This window comes from Conger conger, chromosome 12 (genome assembly GCF_963514075.1).
Source record: "Conger conger chromosome 12, fConCon1.1, whole genome shotgun sequence".
NCBI lineage: Eukaryota > Metazoa > Chordata > Actinopteri > Anguilliformes > Congridae > Conger > Conger conger.
This window is the reverse complement of record NC_083771.1, coordinates 23,926,366-23,952,149: the sequence shown is the minus strand read 5'-3', so window position 1 is coordinate 23,952,149 and position 25,784 is coordinate 23,926,366. Positions and strand designations below refer to the sequence as shown.

The 25,784-nt window shown below is 42.0% G+C and overlaps 2 protein-coding genes across 3 annotated transcripts; both read left to right on the top strand.

Moving 5' to 3' along the window:
* The first annotated feature begins 362 nt into the window (after positions 1–362).
* On the top strand, positions 363–18,865 carry prune2 (prune homolog 2 with BCH domain). 2 transcript variants are annotated; one of them, XM_061263175.1, is made up of 11 exons: positions 363–443; positions 1,261–1,338; positions 3,945–4,166; positions 4,513–4,692; positions 7,294–7,396; positions 8,514–8,645; positions 9,632–9,718; positions 9,799–9,897; positions 13,503–13,541; positions 15,319–15,369; positions 17,110–18,865. In XM_061263175.1, the coding sequence occupies exons 2-11, from the start codon at positions 1,281–1,283 to the stop codon at positions 17,129–17,131; spliced, it is 993 nt and encodes a 330-aa protein (XP_061119159.1). In that variant the 5' UTR covers positions 363–443; positions 1,261–1,280; the 3' UTR covers positions 17,132–18,865. The 2 variants fall into 2 exon arrangements, with proteins under 2 accessions (XP_061119159.1, XP_061119160.1); XM_061263176.1 differs by lacking the exon at positions 363–443 and adding an exon at positions 587–963.
* Positions 18,866–19,846: 981 nt separating this feature from the next.
* Positions 19,847–24,853, top strand: LOC133142510 (riboflavin kinase-like). The gene is made up of 4 exons (XM_061263776.1): positions 19,847–20,185; positions 21,002–21,153; positions 21,460–21,562; positions 23,254–24,853. The coding sequence occupies exons 1-4, from the start codon at positions 20,104–20,106 to the stop codon at positions 23,379–23,381; spliced, it is 465 nt and encodes a 154-aa protein (XP_061119760.1). The 5' UTR covers positions 19,847–20,103; the 3' UTR covers positions 23,382–24,853.
* Positions 24,854–25,784: the final 931 nt, after the last annotated feature.

Here is a 25,784-nt window from a genome sequence, read left to right as displayed (position 1 = left end):
TACCCTCAGCTGTATACATATATCCTCTCAGCTGCACATATATCCTCTCAGCTGTGCATATATCCCCTCAGCTGCGTATATATTCTCATCAGCTGCGCAGATATCCCCTCAGTTGTGCATGTTTATTTGCAAGTGTCAGTTTAGAACAGCACAGCACAGATGCATTATTTTTGAATTCCATGAGCAGCTTGTGCACACAGAGGACTGGACAAATGCTTTCATGTCACCTGAGGATTTGCCCATGCTGGCAGCACCTGCTCTCAGCTGCGCAGTCAGATACTGAGGCTGCACAGGGCTGCGCAGGGCTGCAGGCAGCAGCAGGATCCAATCAGCCGCCAGCGACGGTCCTTTGGAAGACGTGGGTGTGGTCACGTGATGTAAAATGGAGGGAGAGCAGCTGTGAGTGAGCGGCTCAGTGGGACAGCTTCCTGTGGGCTGAGACGGTGAGCTGGGAGCGCATCGCACATCTACATCCAGGGAAAACACCTCTCTACACAATACAGGGTCTCAATTACATGTGTGCGTGTGTGTGTGTGTGTGTGTGTGTGAGGGATGGAGAGATAGAGAGAGAGAGAGATACAGAGAGGGGGGAGAGGGACAGTCAGAGGCATACAGAGAGAGAGAGAGAGAGATGCTGAGCTTCGATTTCCTGTGATGAAAACCAGGCAGCAGTATTAATACTGAGAACACCATCGACAGAAAAAACCTCCTCTCTACATGATACAGAGTCTCTTTACATGTGTGTATGAGAGAGAAAGAGACAGAGAGAGAGAGAGAGAGAGAGAGAGAGAGAGAGGATGGTGGAAACCAATTTTTTCCAGTATTGAAAACCAGGCAGCGGTATTAATGTGTCTTTGTGTGGTAGTTAGTGCAGCCAATTTATTTCACGAGACATCACTGAACCAAGATGGACGCACAAGAAAATAACATCCCGGGAATTACTGGAGAGGATCTTTGGACTGGGTGTATATCTATGTGTGTGTGTGTGTGTGTGTGTGTGTGTGTGTACGCGTGCATGTGAGCGTGAATGTGTATATGCATGTGTTTGTGTGCGCGTGTGCATGTGTGGGCATGTGATGATGATGCATGTGTGTGTTTGCCTGAATGCATGTGTGTTTGTGTGAAATGGTGATGCCTGCATGCCTGTGTGTTAGCTGAGTGTGTGTGTGTGTGTGATGATGATGCCTGCACGCAGGTGGGTGTGAGTGTGTTTGTGTGTTAGCTGAGTGTGTGTGTCTGAAGGGTTATACTGTTCTACAGGTTCTCTGGATAATGTGCTGATGGAGTTTGTAAATAACGAAGAGAGACGGAGTCCAGACGGGGCTGAGAACAGCACAGGTGAGAGCTTGCACACACAGACATACAGCGCATCCGGAAAGTATTCACAGCGCTTCACTTTTCCCACATTTTGTTATGTTACAGCCTTATTCCTTATTTCCTCAAAATTCTACACACAATACCCCATAATGACAACATGAAAGACGTTTTTTTGAAATGTTTGCAAATTTATTCAAAATAAAAAATTAAGAAATCACATGTACATAAGTATACACAGCCTTTGCTCAATACTTTGTTGATGCACCTTTGGCAGCAATTACAGCCTCAAGCCTTATTTGAATATGATGCCACAAGCTTGGCACACCTATCTTTGGGCAGTTTCGCCCATTCCTCTTTGCAGCACCTCTCAAGCTCCATCAGGTTGGATGGGGAGCGTTGGTGCACAGCCATTTTCAGATCTCTCCGGAGATGTTCAATCGGATTCAAGTCTGGGCTCTGGCTGGGCCACTCAAGGACATTCACAGAGTTGTCCTGAAGCCACTCCCTTGATATCTTGGCTGTGTGCTTAGGGTCGTTGTCCTGCTGAAAGATGAACCATCGCCCCAGTCATCGCCATCGCCCAGGTCAAGAGCGCTCTGGAGCAGGTTTTCATCCAGGATGTCTCTGTACATTGCTGCATTCATCTTTCCCTCAATCCTGACTAGTCTCCCAGTTCCTGCCGCTGAAAAACATCCCCACAGCATGATGCTGCCACCACCATGCTTCACTGTAGGGATGGTATTGGCCAGGTGATGAGCGGTGCCTGGTTTCCTCCAAACATGACGCCTGGCATTCACGCAAAAGAGTTCAATCTTTGTCTCATCAGACCAGAGAATGTTTCCCATGGTCTGAGAGTCCTTCAGGTGCCTTTTGGCAAACTCCAGGCAGGCTGCCATGTGCCTTTTACTAAGGAGTGGCTTCCGTCTGGCCACTCTACCATATAGGCCTGATTGGTGGATTGCTGCAGAGATGGAACCTTGTCCTTCTGGAAGGTTCTCTTCTCTCCACAGAGGAACGCTGGAGCTCTGACAGAGTGACCATCGGGTTCTTGGTCACCTCCCTGACTAAGGCCCTTCTCCCCCGATTGCTCAGTTTAGACGGGCGGCCAGCTCAAGGAAGAGTCCTGGTGGTTCTGAACTTCTTCCATTTACAGATGATGGAGGCCACTGTGCTCATTGGGACCTTCAAAGCAGCAGAAATTTTTCTGTACCCTTCCCCAGATTTGTGCCTTGAGACAATCCTGTCTTGGAGGTCTACAGACAATAACTTTGACTTCATGCTTGGTTTGTGCCTCGAGACAATCCTGCCTCGGAGGTCTACAGACAATTCCTTTGACTTCATGCTTGGTTTGTGCTCCGACATGCACTGTCAACTGTGGGACCTTATATAGACAGGTGTGTGCCTTTCCAAATCATGTCCAATTAACTGCATTTACCACATGTGGACTCCAATTAAGCTGTAGAAACATCTCAAGGTTGATCAGTGGAAACAGGATGCACCTGAGCTCAATTTTGAGCTTCATGGCAAAGGCCGTGAATACTCATGTACATGTGATTTCTTCGTTTTTTATTTTTAATACATTTGCAAAAATCTCAAAAAAACTTTTTTCACGTCGTCATTATGGGGTATTGTGTGTAGAATTTTGAGGAAAAAAAAGAATTTATTCCATTTTGGAATAAGGCTGTAACATAACAAAATGTGGAAAAAGTGAAGCACTGTGAATACTTTCCGGATGCACTGTACACACACACAAACTTATTCAAATGTTCAGTGGTAAACCATACCGTGAATGGCCTTATCTGTTACTGTACACAAGCACACCAACGGTCAATTCTTAAATTTAAATATTATGATTTGAATACACACTATAAAAAAAATTATTTTAATGTAATGGCGTATGTGTGACACAAACTATGAATGCACATATTTCCCTTGTTGTGTTATACTTTCAAAAGGGTGTCTTAACCTAACACAGCTGACTGCGCTCTTAACCTAACACAGCTGACTGCACTCTTAACCTAACACGACTGACTGTACTCTTAACCTAACATGGAAGACTGCACTGTTGACCTAAAATGGCTTTCTGTCCTGTTGACCTAAAATGGCTGACTGTACTGTTAATATAATATGGCTGACTGTACTGCTAATCTAACATGGATGACTCTAAATTGAGCTAACATGGCTGACTAGACTATACTGTTAGTTTTATGTGGCTGACTGTACAGTTAATCTAACATGGCTGATTGAACTGTTAATCTAACATGTCTGACTGTGCTGTTAATATAACATGGCCGACTCTACTGTTAATCTAATATGGCTGACTGTACTGTTGAGCTAACATGGCTGACTAGACTGTACAGTTAGTCTTACATGGCTGACTGTACAGTTAATCTAACATGGAAGACTGCACTGTTGACCTAACATGGCTGACTGTGCTGTTAATCTAATATGACTGACTGCACTGTGAACCTAAAATGGATGACTGTACAGTTAATCTAACATGTCTGACTCTACTGTTAATCTAACATGGCTGACTCTAATGTTAATCTAATATGGCTGACTTTACAGTTGAACTAACATGGCTGGCTGTGCTGTTAATCTAACATGGCTGACTGTACGTGTCACAGTACCGTCAGGCCCCTTGCATCCTCAGGAGTCGCGCCCCCAGCGGAAGAAGCTGTCAGCCCCGCCCATCAGCCTCTCTCTGGACCAGAGTGATGGATCGCTGCTGTCCGACGAGTCTGGAGCCTTAGAGACGCCCGACGACCTGGACATCAACGTGGATGACCTGGACACGCCTGACGAGGAAGAATTTCTGGATTACGCTGGACGCAAGTTGGAGTGGAAGGGTAACACACACACACACACACACACACATGCACATATACCCAGACACACATATACAGACGCACAAATATGCACACCCACATGCATAGAGACACACACACATGCACGCACACACAGAGAGACATACACAGACACACACAGGCATGCACACATGCACACAGATGAACAAATGCACACACACACATGCAAAGAGACACATGCACACTCATGCACACAGACATACACAGTCACACATACACACATATACGCATGTACACACACACAAACACAGACATACATAGACACAAAGGCTCCATGTTATACTAAATCTGACTGACAGAATACTAACCTGGAATGTGACTGTTACAGAGTATCAGGCCTCCAATCAGACAGTGGGGAAAGAGGCAAATGAAGCCTTCCCAGCATGCAGTGCAGAGGAAGAGGATCGTCAGGACTCTCGGCTGTGGAGGACTGTTGTCATTGGAGAGCAGGAGCACCGCATCAACATGAAGATCATCGAGCCCTTCCAGAAAGTTCTCTCACACGGAGGTGCGAAAGAGAGGGGGAGGGAGTGGAGGAAGAGGGAGGGAGAGAGAGAGTGGTTGGTAACCATATCAAAGACAGGACATATTTTATATTGCTATATATTATAATGACACTGTTTTACATTACATTAGTTTTATGGTTTATTTTTTGACTAATGCACTAGAGACCTCATTAATTGTCCAGAATTACAGTTTTCCATTTGGTTATACCCATGTCTCAATACTGAGTATGCTTTTTCTAAATTCTCAACACAGGTAGCACAATAGCAGTCTATGTGGATCATTTTTCATTGATTTAACACAAAATGCATTATTTCCAAATTCATTCATTCTTTCTCACTCAAACAATCACCAGCAAAACCTTTTGTTCGTGTTAACATACTGTTTTCAAAACTGTTTCAAGTTCAAAACATAGCACAATTGAGTTACACAACAATTTGACATTTCCACCATATTACCATATAGAAATGTATTGAAAATTTTAAAATTAGACCACCACAGTCTTAGCAGTCAATGCTACATTTGCAAACGTCTAAAAGGTTTGACAGCCATAAAGTCATGATGAAGCAACTGTAGACCTTCCCCTTTGAGAGGAACTCGGAGCGTGGACAAGAACTGAGGTACCAATATATATGTCTATACGCCTTACCATGGCTCATTGGTTCAGGTGGTAAAAGCAGTTGTCTGGCAGTCGTCTGGCAGTCGGAGGATTGCTGGTTTGATCCTGCCCTGGTTGTGTCCCTGAGCAAGACACATAACCCCTAAATACTCCTGACGAGCTGGTTGGTGCCTTGTATGGGTGAATGAGAAGCATCAATTGTACAGCGCTTTGGATAAAAGCGCTATATAAATGCGTTATATAACTGCCAACCATTTACCTTATTATCGGACAAAGAGCAACAGTGGATGCTCCTGGTTAGAGAGGATCCCACATGCTGTAACAATGTGTGCAGCAATATCCTCTGATGGACACCAGCAATGGGCCCATACAATACGGAGCGCCTCATCTCATTTCTGGGTGACCTCTATGAAAGCCCATCCAAGGATGATGTCACTTTCCCTCCCACCTTACTCACCATTCCTCAACCCCAGAGAGGAATGATTTCCCTCATGGAGTTGGAAGGTATATGACCACCGTCCCCATGATCAGATGTCCCTGCTGAATGCAATGAATGCTGCATGCCAGGACATATCTGTAGAAGTTTGGAGAGGGATGGATCAGGCATTCAAAGAGGCTTTTCCCCATGTGTATGGCAAGAGAGGATACAAGGTGTAATATACACTTACTGAGCACTTTATTAGGAATGGCCTTATGTCTCTTTCTAGTGCAGTACTCCACATCCCGTGGGCCGCAGTGTGCTACACCACTTGATTTCATTAATTATTTTACCAGCTTGGTTCAGATAATTCGTGGAATCAGGTGGTGTAGCACACGGTTGAAGCAATGCCTGTGGTCTGAGGACATTAAGTTGAGTCATGCTGCTCTAGTGTGTGAGTATATTACTCGATACACTCACTGAGCACTTTATTTGGAACATTTTTTTACTTTATTACACATACTTATAAATGCGATTGCCTAGTCAGCCAATGGTGTGGCAGCTGTGCAATACATACAATCATGCAGATACAAGTCAGGAGCTTCAGTTAATGTTCACCAACCATCAACCATCAGAATGTGGAAAAAATGTGATCTAAGTGACTTTGACTGTGGAATAATTGTTGATGCCAGACAGGGTGGTTTGAGTATTTCATAAACTGCTGATGTGATTTTCACAGACAACAGTCTCTAGAGTTTGCAGAGAATGTGGGCAGAAACACCTTGTTAATGAGAGGTCAGAGGAAAGGGCCAGATTGATCAAAGCTGGCAGGAAGATGACAGTAACACAACTAACCACACATTACAACAGTGGTATGCAGAAGAGCATCTCTGAACACAAACCCCTTAGTGGATCAGCTACAGCAGCATAAGGCTTAATACGTCTAAAGAATAAATCTAATAAATACCTAATATAGTGCTCACTGAGTGCAGATGAGAACATGTAGCCCAATCCAAAGTACCAGGTTGACTAACATTGATGTACATATTTACCAATGAGTACATATTCCATATGTACAGTATGTGTGTTTTTTTCCCGACATGGTATTGGAATTGCGGTTTCATTTTGTGTATTTTGTGTTTACATTTTGTGTTGGCATTGTGGAATTAAATTACTAGTGCATATGCAGAAATAAAGCATATTGTTTTATGTAAAAAAAAAAAAAAGAGGATGCTTCAAGGACAAAATGGTGCATCTTGAAAAGTTTATGTTAGAATGTCTGGTTTCAGATCATTCTTTTTTGAGTGACAAAGTGATCTTGGTGGGGGACACCTTTAGCCAGTGTTATGGTTGAATTAATTGATTTTGAGACACATATGATGTGTTTTGGTAGTCTTAATGCATTTTGTTAGCAAGATTAACTGTCATGCCAAGCTGCATGTCAGTAAAGAGAACTGTGTTAAGAGTTTTGAAAAAGTATACTCAGTATTGTGGCATGGTTGTTACTAATTGTAAAAAAAAACTGTAAACTGTTCTTTTTTTTTAGAAAGTGTTTTTTCTCTCACCAGGTTACTATGGAAACGGGCTCAATGCGATCATCGTGTTTGCGGCGTGTTTCCTCCCAGACAGCGACAGGGAGGACTACCATAGTGTGATGGAGAACCTGTTCCTGTGAGCAGCCCGAGAATGCTACGCAAACACAATGCTAACGCAGTGCTAACACAAACATACTCACCAACATGCCATACATCATCAGCATCAATGCCATTCTCACTTTCCTAACGCAATATGAGCATATGAGAATGCATGATGGTGATAGCAGGTAATGCAGTCCATGTAGGCTCATCATTGTAGACTATAACTGTAAATACTTCAACCATGGCAAAAAAGCAACATACTGTATGCACATATGACCCAAAATATCTGCAATAATGTGACACCTATAACACAGCTATATCAATGCTACCCATAGCACAACAAAAGAAGCGTTATGTATACACACTTAGCATGCAATTGTTTATTCAGTGTGTGCTATTATATTATATTATGGGCCAGTTTCACAGACACAGCATAGTCCTGGACTAAACTGAGTCTCTGTTCAAAATTTTATTTAGTTTAGAACTAGGCTTAATCTGTATATGCAAAACCTTTACTTATATCTCTTTCTAGTGCAGCATTACACAACTCCACATCCTGTGGGCAAGGCGCTGCACCACCTGATTTCACTCATTATTTTACCGGCTTGGTTCAGATAATAAACTCCTTAGTGAAATCAGGTGGTGTAGCACACAGTTGAAGCAATGCCTGTGGTCTGAGTCACACTGCTCTCGTATATGAGTAAATTACTGTACACACTCACTGAGCACTTTATTAGGAACACCTGTACACCTACTTATTCATGTGATTATCTAATCAGCCAATCCTGTGGCAGCAGTGCAATGCATGAAATCATGCAGATACAGGTCAGGAGCTTCAGTTAATTTTCACAACCATCAGACTGGAGAAAAAATGTGATCTATTCGACTGTGGCATGATTATTGGTGCCAGACGTGTTCAATGTTCTTCAGTCTTGCAGCATGAATGTGCAGTTGACAAATCTGCAGAAGTTGTGTGATGCAATCATGTCAACATGGAACAGAATCTCAAAGGAATGTTTTCAACATCTTGTGGAATCCATGCCACAAAGAATTGCAGCTGTTTTGTGAGCAAAGGGAGGCCCTACCCAGTGTTCCTAATAAAGTGCTCGGTGTGGATGGATAAATGTGGGGTTGTCGCCCCCTGGTGGCAGGTATGTGATCAGCACGCTGGAGCTGATGGTGGCTGAGGACTACATGATCGTTTACCTGAATGGAGCCACACCCCACCGGAGGATGCCTGGGCTGAGCTGGCTGAAGAAGTGCTACCACATGATAGACCGCAGGTACCACGCATACTATACACTACCACATGATAGACCAGAGGTACCACACACACAATACACTACACACTATATACACACACACACTACCACATGATAGACCAGAGGTACCACACATACCACATGATAGACCAGAGGTACCACACACACTATACACTGCACACTATATACACACACACACACTACCACATGATAGACCAGAGGTACCACACATACCACATGATAGACCAGAGGTACCACACACACTATACACTACACACTATATACACACACACAGTACCACATGATAGACCAGAGGTACCACACACACTATACACTACACACTACACACTATATATACACACACTATACACTACACACACTATACACACACACTATACACACTATATATACACACACACAATACACTCACACTCACACACATACACACACACTATACACACACGCTCACACACACACAACACACACACTATACTCACACACTATACACACTATACACACACTATACACACACTCACACACTATACACTACACACACACTATGCACACAAACACACTCACTATACACACTCTCACACACACACACACCATACACACATTCACTATACACACACTACACACACACTCACACTATACACACTATACCCACACTATACACACACTACACACACACTATACACACATACTCACACACACACTACACACGCACTACAAACACTCACACACACACACACACACACACACACACACACACTCACACTCACACACACCCTCATACACTACACACACTCACACATACTACACACACACTATACACACTACACACTACACACACATTACACACTTCCCACACACACACTACACACACACACACACTCACACACTACACACACTCACACACACTACACACACACTACACACCACACACTACACACACACACAACTAACTTCCTTCTTCTGCATGCATATTCCCTCTTCTTTCCCTTCAGACTCAGGAAGACTCTGAAATCCTTTATCATCGTTCACCCCTCCTGGTTCATCAGGACCATTTTAGCAGTGACCAGACCCTTCATCAGGTACAGTGATCAGGCAGGCCTGCTCTCCACAGTCAGTGAGATAGTGTGTGATGATGACTGGATTTCTCCCTGGATTTCAGCACCAAGTTCAGCAGTAAGATTAAGTATGTGGACAGCCTGGCTGAACTGAGTGAGCTCGTGCCCATGGAGGGAATACACATCCCCCAGAGCATCATCAGGTCAGCACAAACTCCAGCTCCAAGCATCCCACTCTCTGTCTTCCCATCTATTGCGTTGCTGAACACTGCTGGGTACACAGTGGATACACTCATATATAAAGTCACAGTGGAGGTACATTTTTGTTTGTTAAGGGACACATTTCCCAAATATACCCTGAAAGTGCAATAATGATCTATTTGGATACTAATAAGTACCAAGAAAGGTAAAAAGGAACAAATGAATTGTATATTGCTGGCTAGGGGTACAATTTTGTATACCTAAATGTACCACCACTGGGATGAGCATTGTGAGTGTGAGTAAAGACTGTATGTATATATGTAAGTAAGGTATGTATTGTTATTATTTTATTATACTATATAAGAAACAAATATTTATGAGCATTCTTACATGCAATTTCAATTCAAAGCGCTTTCTAACATCAGATCTGTAAAAAAAAAAATCAGATATTAATTATTATTATTAAAAACATTCCAAAAAAGTAAAAAATAGGAGCCAAATGACAGGTATTCATTCATTGAATGGTGAGCCCATGTGTTCCTACCAAATATATAAAAATCAGGCATTCACAGACAAAATGGCTGCACACCAGATGTGACCCCACAGCCCTGAGCCTGAGCCCTGAGCAGGGTGGTGTGTGACAGGTCCCACAGCCCTGAGCAGGGTGGTCTGTGACAGGTCCCACAGCCCTGAGCAGGGTGGTGTGTGACAGGTCCCACAGCCCTGAGCAGGGTGGTCTGTGACAGGTCCCACAGCCCTGAGCAGGGTGGTCTGTGACAGGTCCCACAGCCCTGAGCAGGGTGGTCTGTGACAGGTCCCATAGCCCTGAGCAGGGTGGTCTGTGACAGGTCCCACAGCCCTGAGCAGGGTGGTCTGTGACAGGTCCCACAGCCCTGAGCAGGGTGGTCTGTGACAGGTCCCACAGCCCTGAGCAGGGTGGTCTGTGACAGGTCCCACAGCCCTGAGCAGGGTGGTCTGACCAGGGTGGTGTGTGACAGGTCCCACAGCAGGGTGGTCTTTCACTGTCACGTGCGTGGCTGGAGCAGCTCAATGGGGTTTATTGGCAGATCTCGGGAAACATTAATGGGGCTTTACAAAATGATAAAAACCCACAATATATTCATATGAACCATGAAAACCATATCTTTATTTACAATCAGATTTAAAAATCTATTCTGAAATTAGCTGGCAGCCTTGTTACAGTTTATATATATATATATATACCGTGCATCTGGAAAGTATTCACAGCGCTTCCTTTTCCCACATTTAGCCTTATTCCAAAATGGAATAAATTCCTCAAAATTCTACACACAATACCCCATAATGACAACATGAAAGAAGTTTTTTTGAAATTTTAGCTAATTTATTAAAAATAAAAAACTAAGAAATCACATGTACATGAGTATTCACAGCCTTTGCCATGAAGCTCAAAATTGAGCTCAGGTGCATCCTGTTTCCACTGATCAACCTTGAGTTGTTTCTACAGCTTAATTGGAGTCCACCTGTGGCAAATTCAGTTGATTGGACATGATTTGGAAAGGCACACACCTGTCTATATAAGGTCCCACAGTTGACAGTGCATGTCGGAGCACAAACCAAGCATGAAGTCAAAAGAATTGTCTGTAGACCTCCAAGACAGGATTGTCTCGAGGCACAAATCTGGGGAAGGGTACAGAAAAATTTCTGCTGCTTTGAAGGTCCAAATGAGCACAGTGGCCTCCATCATCCGTAAATAGAAGAAGTTTGGAACCACCAGGACTCTTCCTAGCGCTGGCCGCCCGTCTAAACTGAGCAAACGGGGGAGAAGGGCCTCAGGGAGGTGATCAAGAACCCGATGTCTGTCAGAGCTCCAGCTTTCCTCTGTGGAGAGAGGAGAACCTTCCAGAAGGACAAGGTTCCATCTCTGCAGCAATCCACCAATCAGGCCTATATGGTAGAGTGGCCAGATGGAAGCCACTCCTTAGTAAAAGGCACATGGCAGCCTGCCTTGAGTTTGCCAAAAGGCACCTGAAGGACTCTCAGGCCATGAGAAACAAAATTCTCTGGTCTGATGAGACAAAGATTGAACTCTTTTGCGTGAATGCCAGGCGTCATGTTTGGAGGAAACCAGGCACCGCTCATCACCTGGCCAATACCATCCCTACAGTGAAGCATGGTGGTGGCAGCATCATGCTGTGGGGATGTTTTTCAGCGGCAGGAACTGGGAGACTAGTCAGGATTGAGGGAAAGATGAATGCAGCAATGTACAGAGACATCCTGGATGAAAACCTGCTCCAGAGCGCTCTTGACCTGGGCGATGGCGATGACTGGGGCGATGGTTCATCTTTCAGCAGGACAACGACCCTAAGCACACAGCCAAGATATCAAGGGAGTGGCTTCAGGACAACTCTGTGAATGTCCTTGAGTGGCCCAGCCAGAGCCCAGACTTGAATCCGATTGAACATCTCTGGAGAGATCTGAAAATGGCTGTGCACCGACGCTCCCCATCCAACCTGATGGAGCTTGAGAGGTGCTGCAAAGAGGAATGGGCGAAACTGCCCAAAGATATGTGTGCCAAGCTTGTGGCATCATATTCAAAAAGACTTCAGGCTGTAATTGCCGCTAAAGGTGCATCAACAACGTATTGAGCAAAGGCTGTGAATACTTATGTACATTTGATTTCTTAGTTTTTTATTTTTAATACATTTTAAAAAATGTGGGAAAAGTGAAGCGCTGTGTGAATACTTTCCGGATGCACTGTATGTGTGTGTATTTCTCAGTGTCTCAATACTGAGTACACTGAAACACCCAGCAAACACGATGGCACTGAGCCCGTTTCCATAGTAAACTGGTGTGAGAAACACCATTTTGTATGAAGAAAATATATTTTTCAATAAGAAGTTTTGGGTAACACCCATGTCTGAGTACACTTTTTTTTACTCTTAACACAGTTCTCTTTACTAACACGCAGCTTGGCATGACAGCTAATCCTGCTCACAAAATGCACAAGACTACCAAAACACAATCAATGCATTCAACCATAACACTGGCTAAAGGTGTCGCCCAACAAGATCACTTTGTCACTCCTGACCGAAAAACACTAACAAGAGGTAGCATTACAAGATGCTTTTTTTTTTTGAAGCATCTTTTTTATTTATTTTAATTTTTTACATAAACTCAAGATTCCAATACAAAATAAGAAAGGTATTTTGTATGCAATGTAATACTTTATATTTTAAAGGAATTCATCAATAATGCAGCAATATTCCTCAATATGCTTTATTTTTGCCATATGTTTGCATATGCAGTAGTACTCTAATTCTAAAATGCCAACACAAAATGGAAACACAAAATAAATGAAAGCAATCAAATATGATCCACAGTTTAGTCCATATAGAATGCTGTTGTGCTACCTGTGTTTAGAGTTTTGAAAAGGTGTACTCATATTGGGCCATAGGTATAACCAATAGTAAAAAAACTTTAATTCCAGTGATGAGACTATGCTAATACTAGCACTGTGTAAAGACTGTGTTTGTAAACATACATGTGGGTACATGGGTAAAGACTGTGAAAGGATTTCTCTCACTTTTCTGTCTCGCCTAATTAATCTTTGACCTTTGACCTCCAGACTGGACGAGGAGCTGAAAGAGGCAGCAGAAAATTCAAAGTAAGAAAAGTGAAGTGCCTGTTTTTTGCACTTGTATCAGTATACATATTAGTTGGTGGATGTGTCAGTGGGGTCCAAAAGTCTGAGACCACTGGTGGATTTTGCATTCTTTTCTAATTTAATGCAAACCTTTTCATTACTAATTATATTATGAGTATAACAATTTGAGTGAAAAGTTGATTCTTGAAAAAATGACATTAATTTCAGACTATCTTAGCATTTGGTATGTCTACCTTTTGCTTTAATGGCAATGTGCACTCAAGCTGTGCAAAACCTGATGATCCATGTTATTCCATCATTATTTAACAATGTTCCACAGAGCATCTTGTGATATTACTGAATGCTTGGCTTTTGTCAGTCTCCAAGTGCCCCCATAAATGTTCAGTGGGGTTCAGGTCAGATGATTGTGGATTGTGCAGCACTCTTTGCTCTTGTTTGGTCTTCATTTGTTTAATTATTTTCAAAACCCAAAAAACTTTTGTTTATTTCCAGGATTACATGAAAAAAAACAGATTTTGGTCTGGTCTTTGGACACTATTGCATGTACACAAATACAGGTAGTGCATGAAATGGAAGTGAGGGCATATTAAGCGTATGAGTGTAGTAAAAGTCAGCTTGTACCACTTTGGAAATCTCTTTACAATCTGCTCACTACCTGTGCCTGTGTGTGTGTATACTGTCCTGTTTGAGTGCATCAATGTGAGTGAGTGCATGTGTGTGTGTATACTGTACTGTTTGAGTACATCAATGCGAGTGAGTGCATGTGTGTGAGTATGCAGTCCTGTTTGAGTACATCAGTGTGAGTGAGTGCACATGTGTTAGGATGCAGTCCTGTTTGAGTACATCAGTGTGAGTGCACGTGTGTTAGTATGCAGTCCTGTTTGAGTATATCAGTGTGAGTGAGTGCACGTGTGAGAGTATGCAGTCCTGTTTGAGTACATCAGTGTGAGTGCACGTGTGTCAGTATGCAGTCCTGTTTGAGTATATCAGTGTGAGTGAGTGCACATGTGTTAGTATGCAGTCCTGTTTGAGTATAATGGTATGAGTGAGTGTATGTGTGTTAGTATGCAGTCCTGTTTGAGCATATTGGTGAGTGCATATGTGGGAGTATGCAGTCCTGTTTGAATATATCAAACAGTATATTCAATACTTTTGTGTAGCCTTCTCCTTCTTGGTGGAAATAAACCATCTTCATTCTGAAATCCTTGGACAACTGTTTAGAGGAACCCATAGTTGTTAACACCAGACAGAACAGCCACTGCAGTTGGATACTTTAGAAGGCATGGAGTTACTTCAGAATAAAAAGCCCTGGAATTATACTCACCTGACTCATTGAAGTCTGGGTCTGGGCTTTAGTAATAATCTTTTAAAAAAATAACAAAGAATAATCCAAAAGGGATCCCAAACTTTTGCACATGGGCATGACAGTGCATGGGCATGGGCATATTTTAAAAAAAATAATTTATAGGCAGTCAAAATTAAAATAAAAAGCAATCTTGCAAATCTTAAAATTTGCAGAAAGGTCTCATGTTTAACTCATTTACCCACTTACTCTGTAACAGGTTCCCAAATTTTGCAAATGATTCCTGCCTGTGTAGTGTAGCGCAGTGTGTGCATATGTGCCAGTGTGTGTAGCTGTGAATTGATACCTATGTGTACTGTAGTATAGTGTAGTGTATGTCTGTCAGAAAGTGTACTGTAGTATAGTGTAGTGTATGTCTGTCAGAAAGTGTAGCACTGGCTTCTCATTGCTGCCATTTTGTTTCTCATTATTCAGATACAGCAGCTTCCTGGGAGGAACAGAGCCTTCTGTTCAAGTGCCTCCAGAGTAAGTCTTAACACTGCTTGTGCTGTTGCCTTCATGTTAACCCTGTCTGTGCTGCAGTTTCAATATTACAGTTTTTTACAATCACTTCGACCCTAATCTCACAAGCTTGTGCTCAATTTTCAAAACCTTAGACACAACACTCAAAAATGGTCATATGAACCATATGAATCATATGAGAACGGAACACAGGGAAGCAAAATAAACAAAATAAATTAGCAAGTTGATAAGATCATTTAGGCCTACTTATTTTTTGAGAGCAAAAATATCATAGTTGCATGCACACCACCTTTTATGGCTTAGAGAGGCTCCACTTTTAGAAAGACCACAATTGGTGGTCGATAAATGTCCCCTGTGCTGGCACTAGCAGGGCAACATCCAACTTATTTCTCATCTGACCAAAAAATTACAGAGGTAGGCTAATGAAAAAATACATTGGATACATTGGTAGTTAGATGCATTGAATTGAGATGTAATGAATGAAAAGACAGTATTTTCAAATGTAATGTGTGTATTTCATTTTGAAATGCTTATACTTTGAAAGTTAAGTTGAGTCATTGTGAACAAGTGATTTGGTTCAGTGATCAAATGATTTTTGGTTTATGTATATTGTATCCAAGCAATTGAAAAAAGTGTTTAGAGAAAAATGACTGTAAAATTGTAACATTGTCTGGGCTGCTATTAACATCTTAGCACTGTGGTGCGATCTTCATGTGTACTCTTCAAGATCAAACATCCGTTCTATCATCTGGTTTCCATTTAACAGGCACAATTAATCAACAACAAGTTTTTTTTTTTTTTTACAGCTATGATAGTTTTACTGTTTCAAATAAATTGTGAGCAGTGCTAAAGTATTCATACTTGACAATTATGGTCAAACTAAAAAATACAGGGTTGTGTTGTCCCCACTGTCGGTGCACTCAGTGAATACAGCGTTGTATTACTGACTTCTGTTGGTACACATTCAAGTGGCAAAGTGTGTGTTTTATTTTACCCTTCATTGCATTTTAACCAGAGGTGAACAAATGAATGAACTGTAAATCATTCTCCCGAGTGTTGCTGAACTCAAACCAACTTCCTGGAACAATATTAGGTAGACTTGTACACCAGCTTGTTAATGTAAATATTTAATGCAGAAGAGCATCTCTGAACACACAATGCATCAAACCTCTTAAGCGGATAGGCTACAGCAGCAGAAGACCAATACGTCTAAATAAGTCCAATAAATACCTAATAAAAATGTTTTTGGTAAATAAGAAAATTGCACTTGTCAAGCAAATATTAATTTAGAACAAGCAAATATTTTCTACTTCAGAGAATACAGATAAGGTCATTAAGTCTGATTACAAGACTAAATTGCTTGTTAAGACAGTCACTTCTTGCAGTGTAGAGAATTGGTTCCTGTGATGCCACTTCATCTAATGCAATAGTTCTCATATGTTTCCACAGCCATAAGTCAAACAGTAAACCCACTGCTGCCTGTGCGTTATCTGCATTTCACAGTATCACATTTACATACACAGTGTACCACTACAATCATAACTCATGTCTACTGTCTGTGTAATCTCAGCTGTGAATAGTACACAGTTTATGTAATACTCTGTGATGTAATAAGCAGTGATGTAACATAATTGTCAATGCTGTTGTGGTGCCGTGATGTCAGAGCAGTGATGACCGCGTTGTGATGATAGCAAGGGCACTATGATGTACTATGTCTATAACATTGTTTTTGTTTTCATTTAGGGAGGAGAAAACCAATGTGTGAAGCTCAAGTTAGTGTTCAGTTGTGGCTACTCTAGCATGTGATCGCAGCCTACTAAGGAAGTACTTAACTACCTACGGCCTGCATACTGTCCACATATTTGTATTTACATTCTTTAGATAGGACCTGAACTATTATATGTACATTTTGTGAATGGAAGATTTTATTTGATATTTAAACAAGAAATCTCAATCAAATTGACATTCATACAGATTTTGCCATAGAACGTAGACAAAGAAATGTTTAAAACCATCATACAACTTTTATAGGTAGTTCTTACACATTTTGGTTTACCTTTTTTTAAGTAGCAAGTGTAGGTGCTGCAAAATGATGTCATTCCTTAAAGATCTAAGCTGAAATACACATGTATACACCTGTATTTATTTTATTTGTTGTAGAACTCCAGTGACCCGTGTTCCACAACCCCAATGCACCCATTTTCCCCGCTCTTTCTGCTCAAATTTGGACATAAATCCTGTTCAGTGTTTAATGTTTCCTCCATATAATGCAATAAACCATGCTCAGTGTTTTAACTATTTTAGACTCATTTCAGACATTCTGCAAAAATATGGAATCTTCATCAATATGCAACCTTTTTTGCTTGAAAGACTAAGATGTCGAGATGTTCTGTCAAATTCTGTAATCCTGTTGACACAGTACTGTCTGACCCTGGGCCCTGTCACTGGCTGATGGTGCCTGGCCTTGGGCCCTGTCACTGGCTGATGGTGCCTGGGATGCTGCTGCTGTAGTTGGCTTTCTCCTGCCCAGCGTGGGGTGGTTTAAAGGCAGACTGTGCAGGATTTTTAGCCTTGATGCGGTCCTCTGTTTACAACCAAAGAACCTCATCCCATCCACTCACCGCCATGTTTATATTTCAGATTTCACTGTTTTTATGTTTTTCATCTTGATATATCCGATAGCTATCGCCAGCGAGGAAAAAGTCTACTTTGCTGAACCTTTGGTTTCTTCACTCACAGCATTGCAGTAGCTAGAACCCTGACCCTGACCCCACCCACAGGCTCTGTAGCCACACCCACCCCTCCACACACAAAAAAGAGCACCACGCTCAGAAATGTCCCAAACATATCTCACAATAACAAATACATGTAATGCCTTGGCATGATTACTTTTCAAGGTTGAAATCCTGCATAGTATGCCTTTAAGTTAGAGCTCCTCACATGACCACTAAGCTCCTTCCAGCAACATGCCAGACTCCCATAGGCTCACAATTGTCCTCAGTTCGGTGAGAGATAAACTTATTTCCGTACTAGCAGCCCACTCCTGTAGCACTTTGTGGCCTGCAGGATGTAAAACAGTCTGTGGCTCATCAGTGAGTGTATTAAAGGTGAGCACTCCTGTTTCGGCTGCAATGTTCCGGGTGTGGATGGCCATGACTCAGAAAATAGATTGCTTGCTACAATGCTTGTAATACATCCCCTTGCCTCCCCTATCTTTCCTTTTTAAAATCTATCTGTATGTCTGTCCATTTGTCTGTCTACACACAGGTCGCCAGGATTCACACTTGTCCTATTCCTTGCACAAAACAGGAAGTGGCATGTAATGCATGAAAAAATAAGATATAAAGCACAATATTTGAACCCTGTATGCAGATTTTAAATTAACTTTTTATTTTTATAGTATCAGTATTGTTTTTTGAGTCTCAAGTTTTTCCAGGAGTCGGAATAGAAATGCAGTATATATTAATGTAAACTGTTTCAATAAATGTCTTGTTACATAGCTGGTTGTGTTTACTCTGATTCTAATTTCTTTACTTGTGAAACCATAGATCATTGGTGGAAAATCCAGGTTCAAAACGTATTTTGTAAAAATATTTTGTTCCAATCAACTGGATTTGCTAATTAACATAATTATCCAGCCAGGAAATAATTGGTGAAATCATCTGGTTGAGCTCATGGGTGGAAGAAACACATGGCAGGACTTTTATTTTCTGAATCCTGGACATTCCACCTCTACAACGATGTGTCAGTGAGAAAGCAGAGGAGTGGAGACTTGCTGGATTTGCTGTTGGAAACAAAGTAGTGTACACCAAGTCAGTGGGATATTTAATAACCTTGTCATAAGTGAGCATTTTCTCAGGCTAACAGTCATATTTTCTGCCAAAAAACATGGAGGTAGGCCTCAGACCTGGGTCAAATAAGTAATTGTTTTGGATTCAAATACTTTTCTGTGCTCAACTGATCTTGCCTGGCACAATTTAGGCAACCAAGAGGACCAGAAGGCAGGATTTGCAGGCTTTCTGAGAGTATGTCATAGGTTTGAATACACCTGACAAGCTCAGTAAAGCGTAGAAAAGTATTTCAATCCAAACCAATTCTGTATTTGACCCAGGTTTGGTAGGCCTAGCTGTGCAGCCTTGACAGTGGTAGATATGGAAAATAGTAGATAGTGAAATAGTTTTAATCACAGCTTTCAAATAAATGTTCAGATAGTAGATGTTAGTGGGAAAATGCCCCCCATTTTATGTATGTTTTGCCTGTTTTACATAAATATACTGGTTACTAACCCTGTTCCTGGAGATATACTGTCCCGCATATTTTCACTTCTACACAGGACACCTCATGTAACATCGTTTTTTTCCGATGATTAAGTAGTTTGTATTTCATTTATGTCGCCATGCGCGTGACGTGCGCATGGCGCAGATTCGCATCAAGTGCATAAAAGTGACGTAACGCCTTGCGTAAGGCAGCCGAAGTTCCAGAATACCCGGACATTACAGAAGCAGCACAGGGAGTACTCGCTAGCTATTTGCTTAATCCCGTGAAAGTGGAGTAAAAGGGGTTACATTACACTTAATCTACCAGAAAACAATATTGAAGTACTGTTGCTAAAACTGCAGTCATCTTCATCTGGCCAAAGACAACAAAAAGGAGACCCAGAAACGCAAGTGACAGCTAGCTAAGTTTGCTAAATAAAGTAAGCAACGAGTTTCGTGGCTACCCCATTGGCTCGGTATTATGAAGACTCTGCCCTTCTTCTGTCGGGGAAAGGTTGTTCGAGGTTTCGGTAGAGGAAGTAAGGAACTGGGGATCCCAACAGGTAAATGGATTTGAGTGTTTATTACAGCGAGCTAACGCTAGCTACATGTTTGATAAACTTCTATTGCTAGCTAGTTCCACCTTCAGTCAAGTTAGCCTAGTAGTAGTACTACTAGTTTAGCTAGCTAGCTAGCCTAACGATAGCTCGCTGCTGCTAGTCGGTGTTTCCTGATTTAACTAATTTGGTAAGATAATTTTTGCTAGTTTGGCAAACTACACGCGTTGATCTGACTCTTATAGCACTAGTCAACAGCTAATGTTAACAGTCTCCTTTTATTTACTGACTAGAAGAACGTAGCTAGACTCGGTTAAATTCCTCTGGCAAAAGTATGTTACGATTTGGTAAATTAGACATGCTAGCTACGTTAGCTAATGTTACCCGAAACGAGTGTTGCTCAATGTTATGACATTGAATTATCTTGCTGGAAATTGTGCTTTTACCAAACTTTACAAACGTTAATCTTGTCTTGAAGAGAGAGAAGTATTTTAAGTGAATATGAACTCTTAGCCACCTACCTACGGACGTTAATGGAAACTAGAGCGAGCTGGCTGTCCAGCAACTACCGTTATCGTTTAATTCGTAAATGATCCATACCAATTAAAGCTTGCCGCTAATTTGTTGACCTGTGTTGCCGGTATGTGAAGAATGAAGATTGGCACGTTATCATTGTACTGTCTGATATTTCGGCACCTGCTTGCATGCTCCATTTACATAACTTACCATTTCCTTGTCCGTTGGTATGCGGTTCACATAATTGCCCCTATGGTATAACATTTTGTCGTTGCTAACGGGGGGGTTGTTGTCACCATCCCCCAGCGAACTTTGCTGACGCGGTGGTGGAGCGCCTTCCGCCGGACATCAGCACAGGGGTGTACTTCGGCTGGGCGAGTGTGGGGGGCGGAGACGTGCACAAGATGGTTATGAGCATCGGCTGGAACCCCTTCTACAAGAACACCAAGAAATCCATGGTGACCCACCCGTTCCCACACCCTTAAACACACGCTCTTGCATATATGTACGCTCACGCAGATGAACACGCACTCTCGCAAACACACACGCACACACTTATCAGTTCTAATCGACACACTCTGACAGTGGCATGTAAAATGTTTTTGGTTCTGCAGTAGTGCTGTGTTTGTTTGTTGTCTTTGTATTCATGTTTTTTAATTTATTTTTATTTGGTATGTATTGGTTGGTTTTTACATTTCTTTTGTGGGATAATATGTTCTTGGCTCTGTGGGTAATGTTTTGGTGGTATGGTTCATGTGTTGCAGGAGGCCCACCTGATTCATAGGTTTAAGGAGGATTTCTATGGCAAAGTCCTGAATGTTCTTATATTGGGGTACATCCGCCCGGAAAAGAGCTTCAACTCTTTAGGTGGGTCTAAATCATGTCGATGTATACAGTGCGGTATTTTCACAGGCATTGACAAGTTTTTATTGTTTTGGCACTGTACTCCAGTACATTGGATCTGAAATGTAACAATACATTAGACTTTCAACATTAATTTGCCAGTTTTTACATCCATATTGGTTGAACCCGGTGGGAACTGTGGGCCATTTTACATGTAGCCCCCCCATGTTGGGGGAGCAAAAGTAATGTGACAGTTGGCTGGTCAAGTGTGTGTTACTCAATTAGTTTGTGTGCAAGAAAGCTAAGAAATGCCCTTGTTGAATTTTGGCATGGAATTCTCATTTGGAGGTTGTTGCTGTTGTCTCAACATGAGGACCAAATAGGCGGCAATGCCATTAGGTTTTATTGTGTGGTGGGAAAATCTGAATACATTTAGTAGACCTAGCTAGAACATTGGGTGTGTCAAAATCCACTGGTGAGCTCAGCAATGGTAAATGTAATATTTTCAGTGGTGAAGAAACGTTGTGTACTGTAAAACGGTCAAAAACGCAGTCCAAGATGTGTCGGACTACCATAAAGAACAGCCCATAACCTTGAGAATAGACTGGCTGCAGATAAAGTGGCCGATTTGTACCAAAGTGATGGCAAGTGAAAAGTGTAGAGAAGGAAAGGAATTGCTCATGATCCAGAGTGCCCCTCGTCGTCTGTGAAACAGGGTGGAGGGGGTGTTATGGCTGCCACTGGACTGCACTCACAGGCAGCTGAGAAGAGAAGACTAACTAATCGGACGGCGTTTCACCTTGCAGACAATGACCCCAAACGTACTGCTAAATCAAACAAGAAGTTTGTTTTAACCTTATGTTAAACAGTGTGTTGAAACGAGTAGGAGATTAAGTTGGCAGACTGTCACCAGAGAGGAAACCAGATGTCGCCAACTTCAGGCAGTCATCAAATGTAAATGATTTGCAACAAGTTCTAAACATGATGACTTTAACGTAGGTTAATTTTTCCCATTACTTTTGGTCCTCTAAAATGGGGGAACTATGTATAAAAAGGTTTGTAATTCCTACATGCATTACCTGATGCATGTAAATACCCTCAAATTAAAGATGACAGTCTGCGCTGGAACCTCACATTCATTCTTTCATTTCATATCCAAAGAGCCCGAGTACGGCAAAAAAATAAAAGAAATAAATGACTTAAACACAGAAAATCCAAACTCGGTTTTGCAATCAATGCATTCGGTTTGCCAGTCCGTACCCTCATGATTACGAAACTGGAAAAGGCTTTTGGAAAAGGCCCTGTCTGAGCCCAGCCTTACTCAGCTCCATGTGCTGTGGGCCGCAGCGTCTGCAGGTATTCGCTCCTACCGTGTGCTACACCGCCTGATTTCGCTAATTATTTCACCTGCTTGGTTCAGATAAGCTAATTGGTGAAATCCCGTTTAGTAACGCTGGGTTAACATTATTGGCATTATTATTATTGGGTTAAGATCTGGGCTCATTATTATTAAGATTGTTTGTTCATTATTGTAACTTAGATGAAGATTAGACCATATTTTAAGAACAATTTATACATAAATGCAGGTAATTCTAAATGGTTCACTCACTGTATATATACACACACACACACACACACACACACACACTCTCTCTCTCAAAGAGAAACCATACACAGTGCCATGGAGCTGACCATTTGTTATTGTCTGTTTGTAGAGTCCCTGGTCACAGCCATCCACGGTGACATTGAAGAGGCCAAGCGGAGGCTGGATTCCCAGGAGTGCAGGAAACTGAGGGATGAATTTTTAATACAAACGACAGACCACATACTGAACGGGCACTGACCCAAGGAACCTGCCTCTACAGGCCCTCAACTGGACCCTGGTATCTGGGTATATCTGTGGCTAGTTCAACCAAAATGCGAGCCAGTACCCACTGTAGCAAGCGTATCACTACCCACCGAACAGCACCCACACAACCGTGAACGCATCGCGACCAACGGCAGCATAGAGATCGCATGACTAAGACTGAATCATGATGGAAATTAGTTTGTATTCTGCCAGAGATTGTCATTATCTCTGCAAGCCTGCTCTTGAACGTTTAGTCTTTAACCTTAGCCTTAGGGCGCTGTAGTGTAGAGGTTTATGTACATCTGTCCCGGGAACACATTCCTGCACCGGTTGAGTAGCGCTGGTGTGCAGTCTGTGTCGCTCAAAACGTGTTCAGTAGATAAAGTCCAGCTAATGTAGATAACGGCGGGGGCGGGGGCGGGGGCGGGCGGGCGCGGTACAGTAGAACCTCAGATCTGAACACATGGGGAATGAAGGTTGTTTCTGGCACTGCGATTTTCGGAACACTGAAAGTGATGTTGAAATGCACCGATTTTTGGAAATACTGACTTGAGTGCAGTTTATTTCTGCCCAAACGCTAATTGTCATAGGCCAACAGTGGGCTAAACTTGTGGGCCAAATTGAAACGCATCTGTACAGCAAATTTTGTCCTGGTCCTTTTTTTAAGGTCAAAAGCAGTACTGTCCTTGTAGGCTACTTTAGGAACAGCCTTTAAGCTCACTAGCTTGTCTAATTTAGATAATTCTTGTTTTGCAGCCGCCATTTTCTATTAGTGTTATACTTCAGATTCTATACCCTGTTCTGTTGACCTTTCAGTGTTCTGGGTCCCTGAGGTTCTGCTGTAACCTGCGTTGAATGATAAATGGAAGCACAGGCCTCCTCTTCCTCAAGTCTGTGTTGACGGTACTGATTCAGCCGTTTTAACCTGTACTCGCAGAGCTCTTACCTGCCATTTGAACACATTTGTTTGAAATTCTGTTGCTTTGTATTCCGTACTTCATTATCCAAATACAGGTGTGTGATGCAGAACTTAATTTCTTTGATTGTATGTGGTACTGTGTATTTAAACTATAATTTGTTGGATCGTTGTACTGCAAGTAAATAATGTCAAGCAATGGATATTAGCCATTATATTTTGTGGCGTAATTTAAAGGTGTCTGAAAAATATTACATGATTAAGCTTAGCTTTTTCTAAATGTTTACCCTATGTGTGTGATTTTTTTAAAAAGCTATATGAACACTTATAAAGTTGAATGGTGTAATCGAAGTTCGCTTTGTACCAAAGCATATCTCTGTGTTTATGCTGAAGTGACGGTCATTGTGTGTCTTTCATCCATTCTACGGCTCAGACCTGGTTACGATTCTGGAGATGTAATTTCATGAGCGTTTTCTAAGAATTGCATTGGCTGCAATGGGCATGAATGTTCAAATGTTTTGTTTGAATAAAGACATGTTCGGTTAGCGTATATAGGCTGTGATTTATTTTCTTGCAACAAGCCATTTCAACCGCATTAAATTCAATAGTGTGAATTTTTTTACATACTGCTTTTGCAATTTCACATTCAGTAGATTGCATCCGTCTGTTAAGGGAGATGTAACGCACAGGTCACATCCGTCTGTTAATGGAGATGTCATTTGCAGGTCACATCCGTCTGTTAAGGGAGATGTAATTTGCAGGTCACATCCGTCTGTTAAGGGAGATGTAACACACAGGTCACATCCATCTGTCAAGGGAGATGTAACGTGCAAATGGAAATACTGATTATAGTTCAGTTTATTTGCGCCCAAACAGTAACTGTCATAGAAAGTGCAGTACAATAACCAACAGTGAGCTGACCTTGTAGAATAGCCAAATTGAAACAAATCTGTAGAGCAGGGGTGGGCAATTCCAGTCCTGGAGGGCCGGTGTGTCTGCAGGTTTTTGTTTCCACCATTTACCCTGGCTAAATGAGCTATAATTGTCTGTACACACCAATACTGGTTCACTCATAGATTAGATCACAGTAAAACGTTTTAATGTAGGGACAGAAGAGTTTTCTGACGTCGTTAATGCGCTTATCAGGAAATGTAGCTAAAATGGCCGATGGTGTGACTGTTAGGGTTAATTAAGTAATTAAAGCCAGCAGTTGGCATGAAAACCAGAAACGGATACGGCTCTTGTTGCCCACCTCTGTTGTAGAGGGACGTTGGCAAAGCAATAAGGCAGGGGTGTCCAATCTTATCCAGAAAGGGCTGGTGTGTGTGCAGATTGTTGTTTGTTTTAAGACCGCTGATTCTACTCATTAAGGTCTTGATTAAAGACCACCATTAGTTCATTAGTATAATCAGGTGTTTTACTGCTGGCTTAAAACAAAAACGCAATAAGGTTTCGCACTGTTGCTTCTGGCATCCATCCAA

Excerpts from the sequence above, each read along its gene's own strand:
- prune2 (XM_061263175.1), top strand. The coding sequence starts at position 1,281 with ATGGAGTTTGTAAATAACGAAGAGAGACGGAGTCCAGACGGGGCTGAG. Across the intron at positions 1,339-3,944 it reads CGGGGCTGAGAACAGCACAG|TACCGTCAGGCCCCTTGCAT; the intron begins GTGAGAGCTTGC and ends TACGTGTCACAG. Across the intron at positions 9,898-13,502 it reads ATCCCCCAGAGCATCATCAG|ACTGGACGAGGAGCTGAAAG; the intron begins GTCAGCACAAAC and ends TTTGACCTCCAG.
- LOC133142510 (XM_061263776.1), top strand. The coding sequence starts at position 20,104 with ATGAAGACTCTGCCCTTCTTCTGTCGGGGAAAGGTTGTTCGAGGTTTC. Across the intron at positions 21,154-21,459 it reads AGAACACCAAGAAATCCATG|GAGGCCCACCTGATTCATAG; the intron begins GTGACCCACCCG and ends CATGTGTTGCAG. Across the intron at positions 21,563-23,253 it reads AAAGAGCTTCAACTCTTTAG|AGTCCCTGGTCACAGCCATC; the intron begins GTGGGTCTAAAT and ends GTCTGTTTGTAG.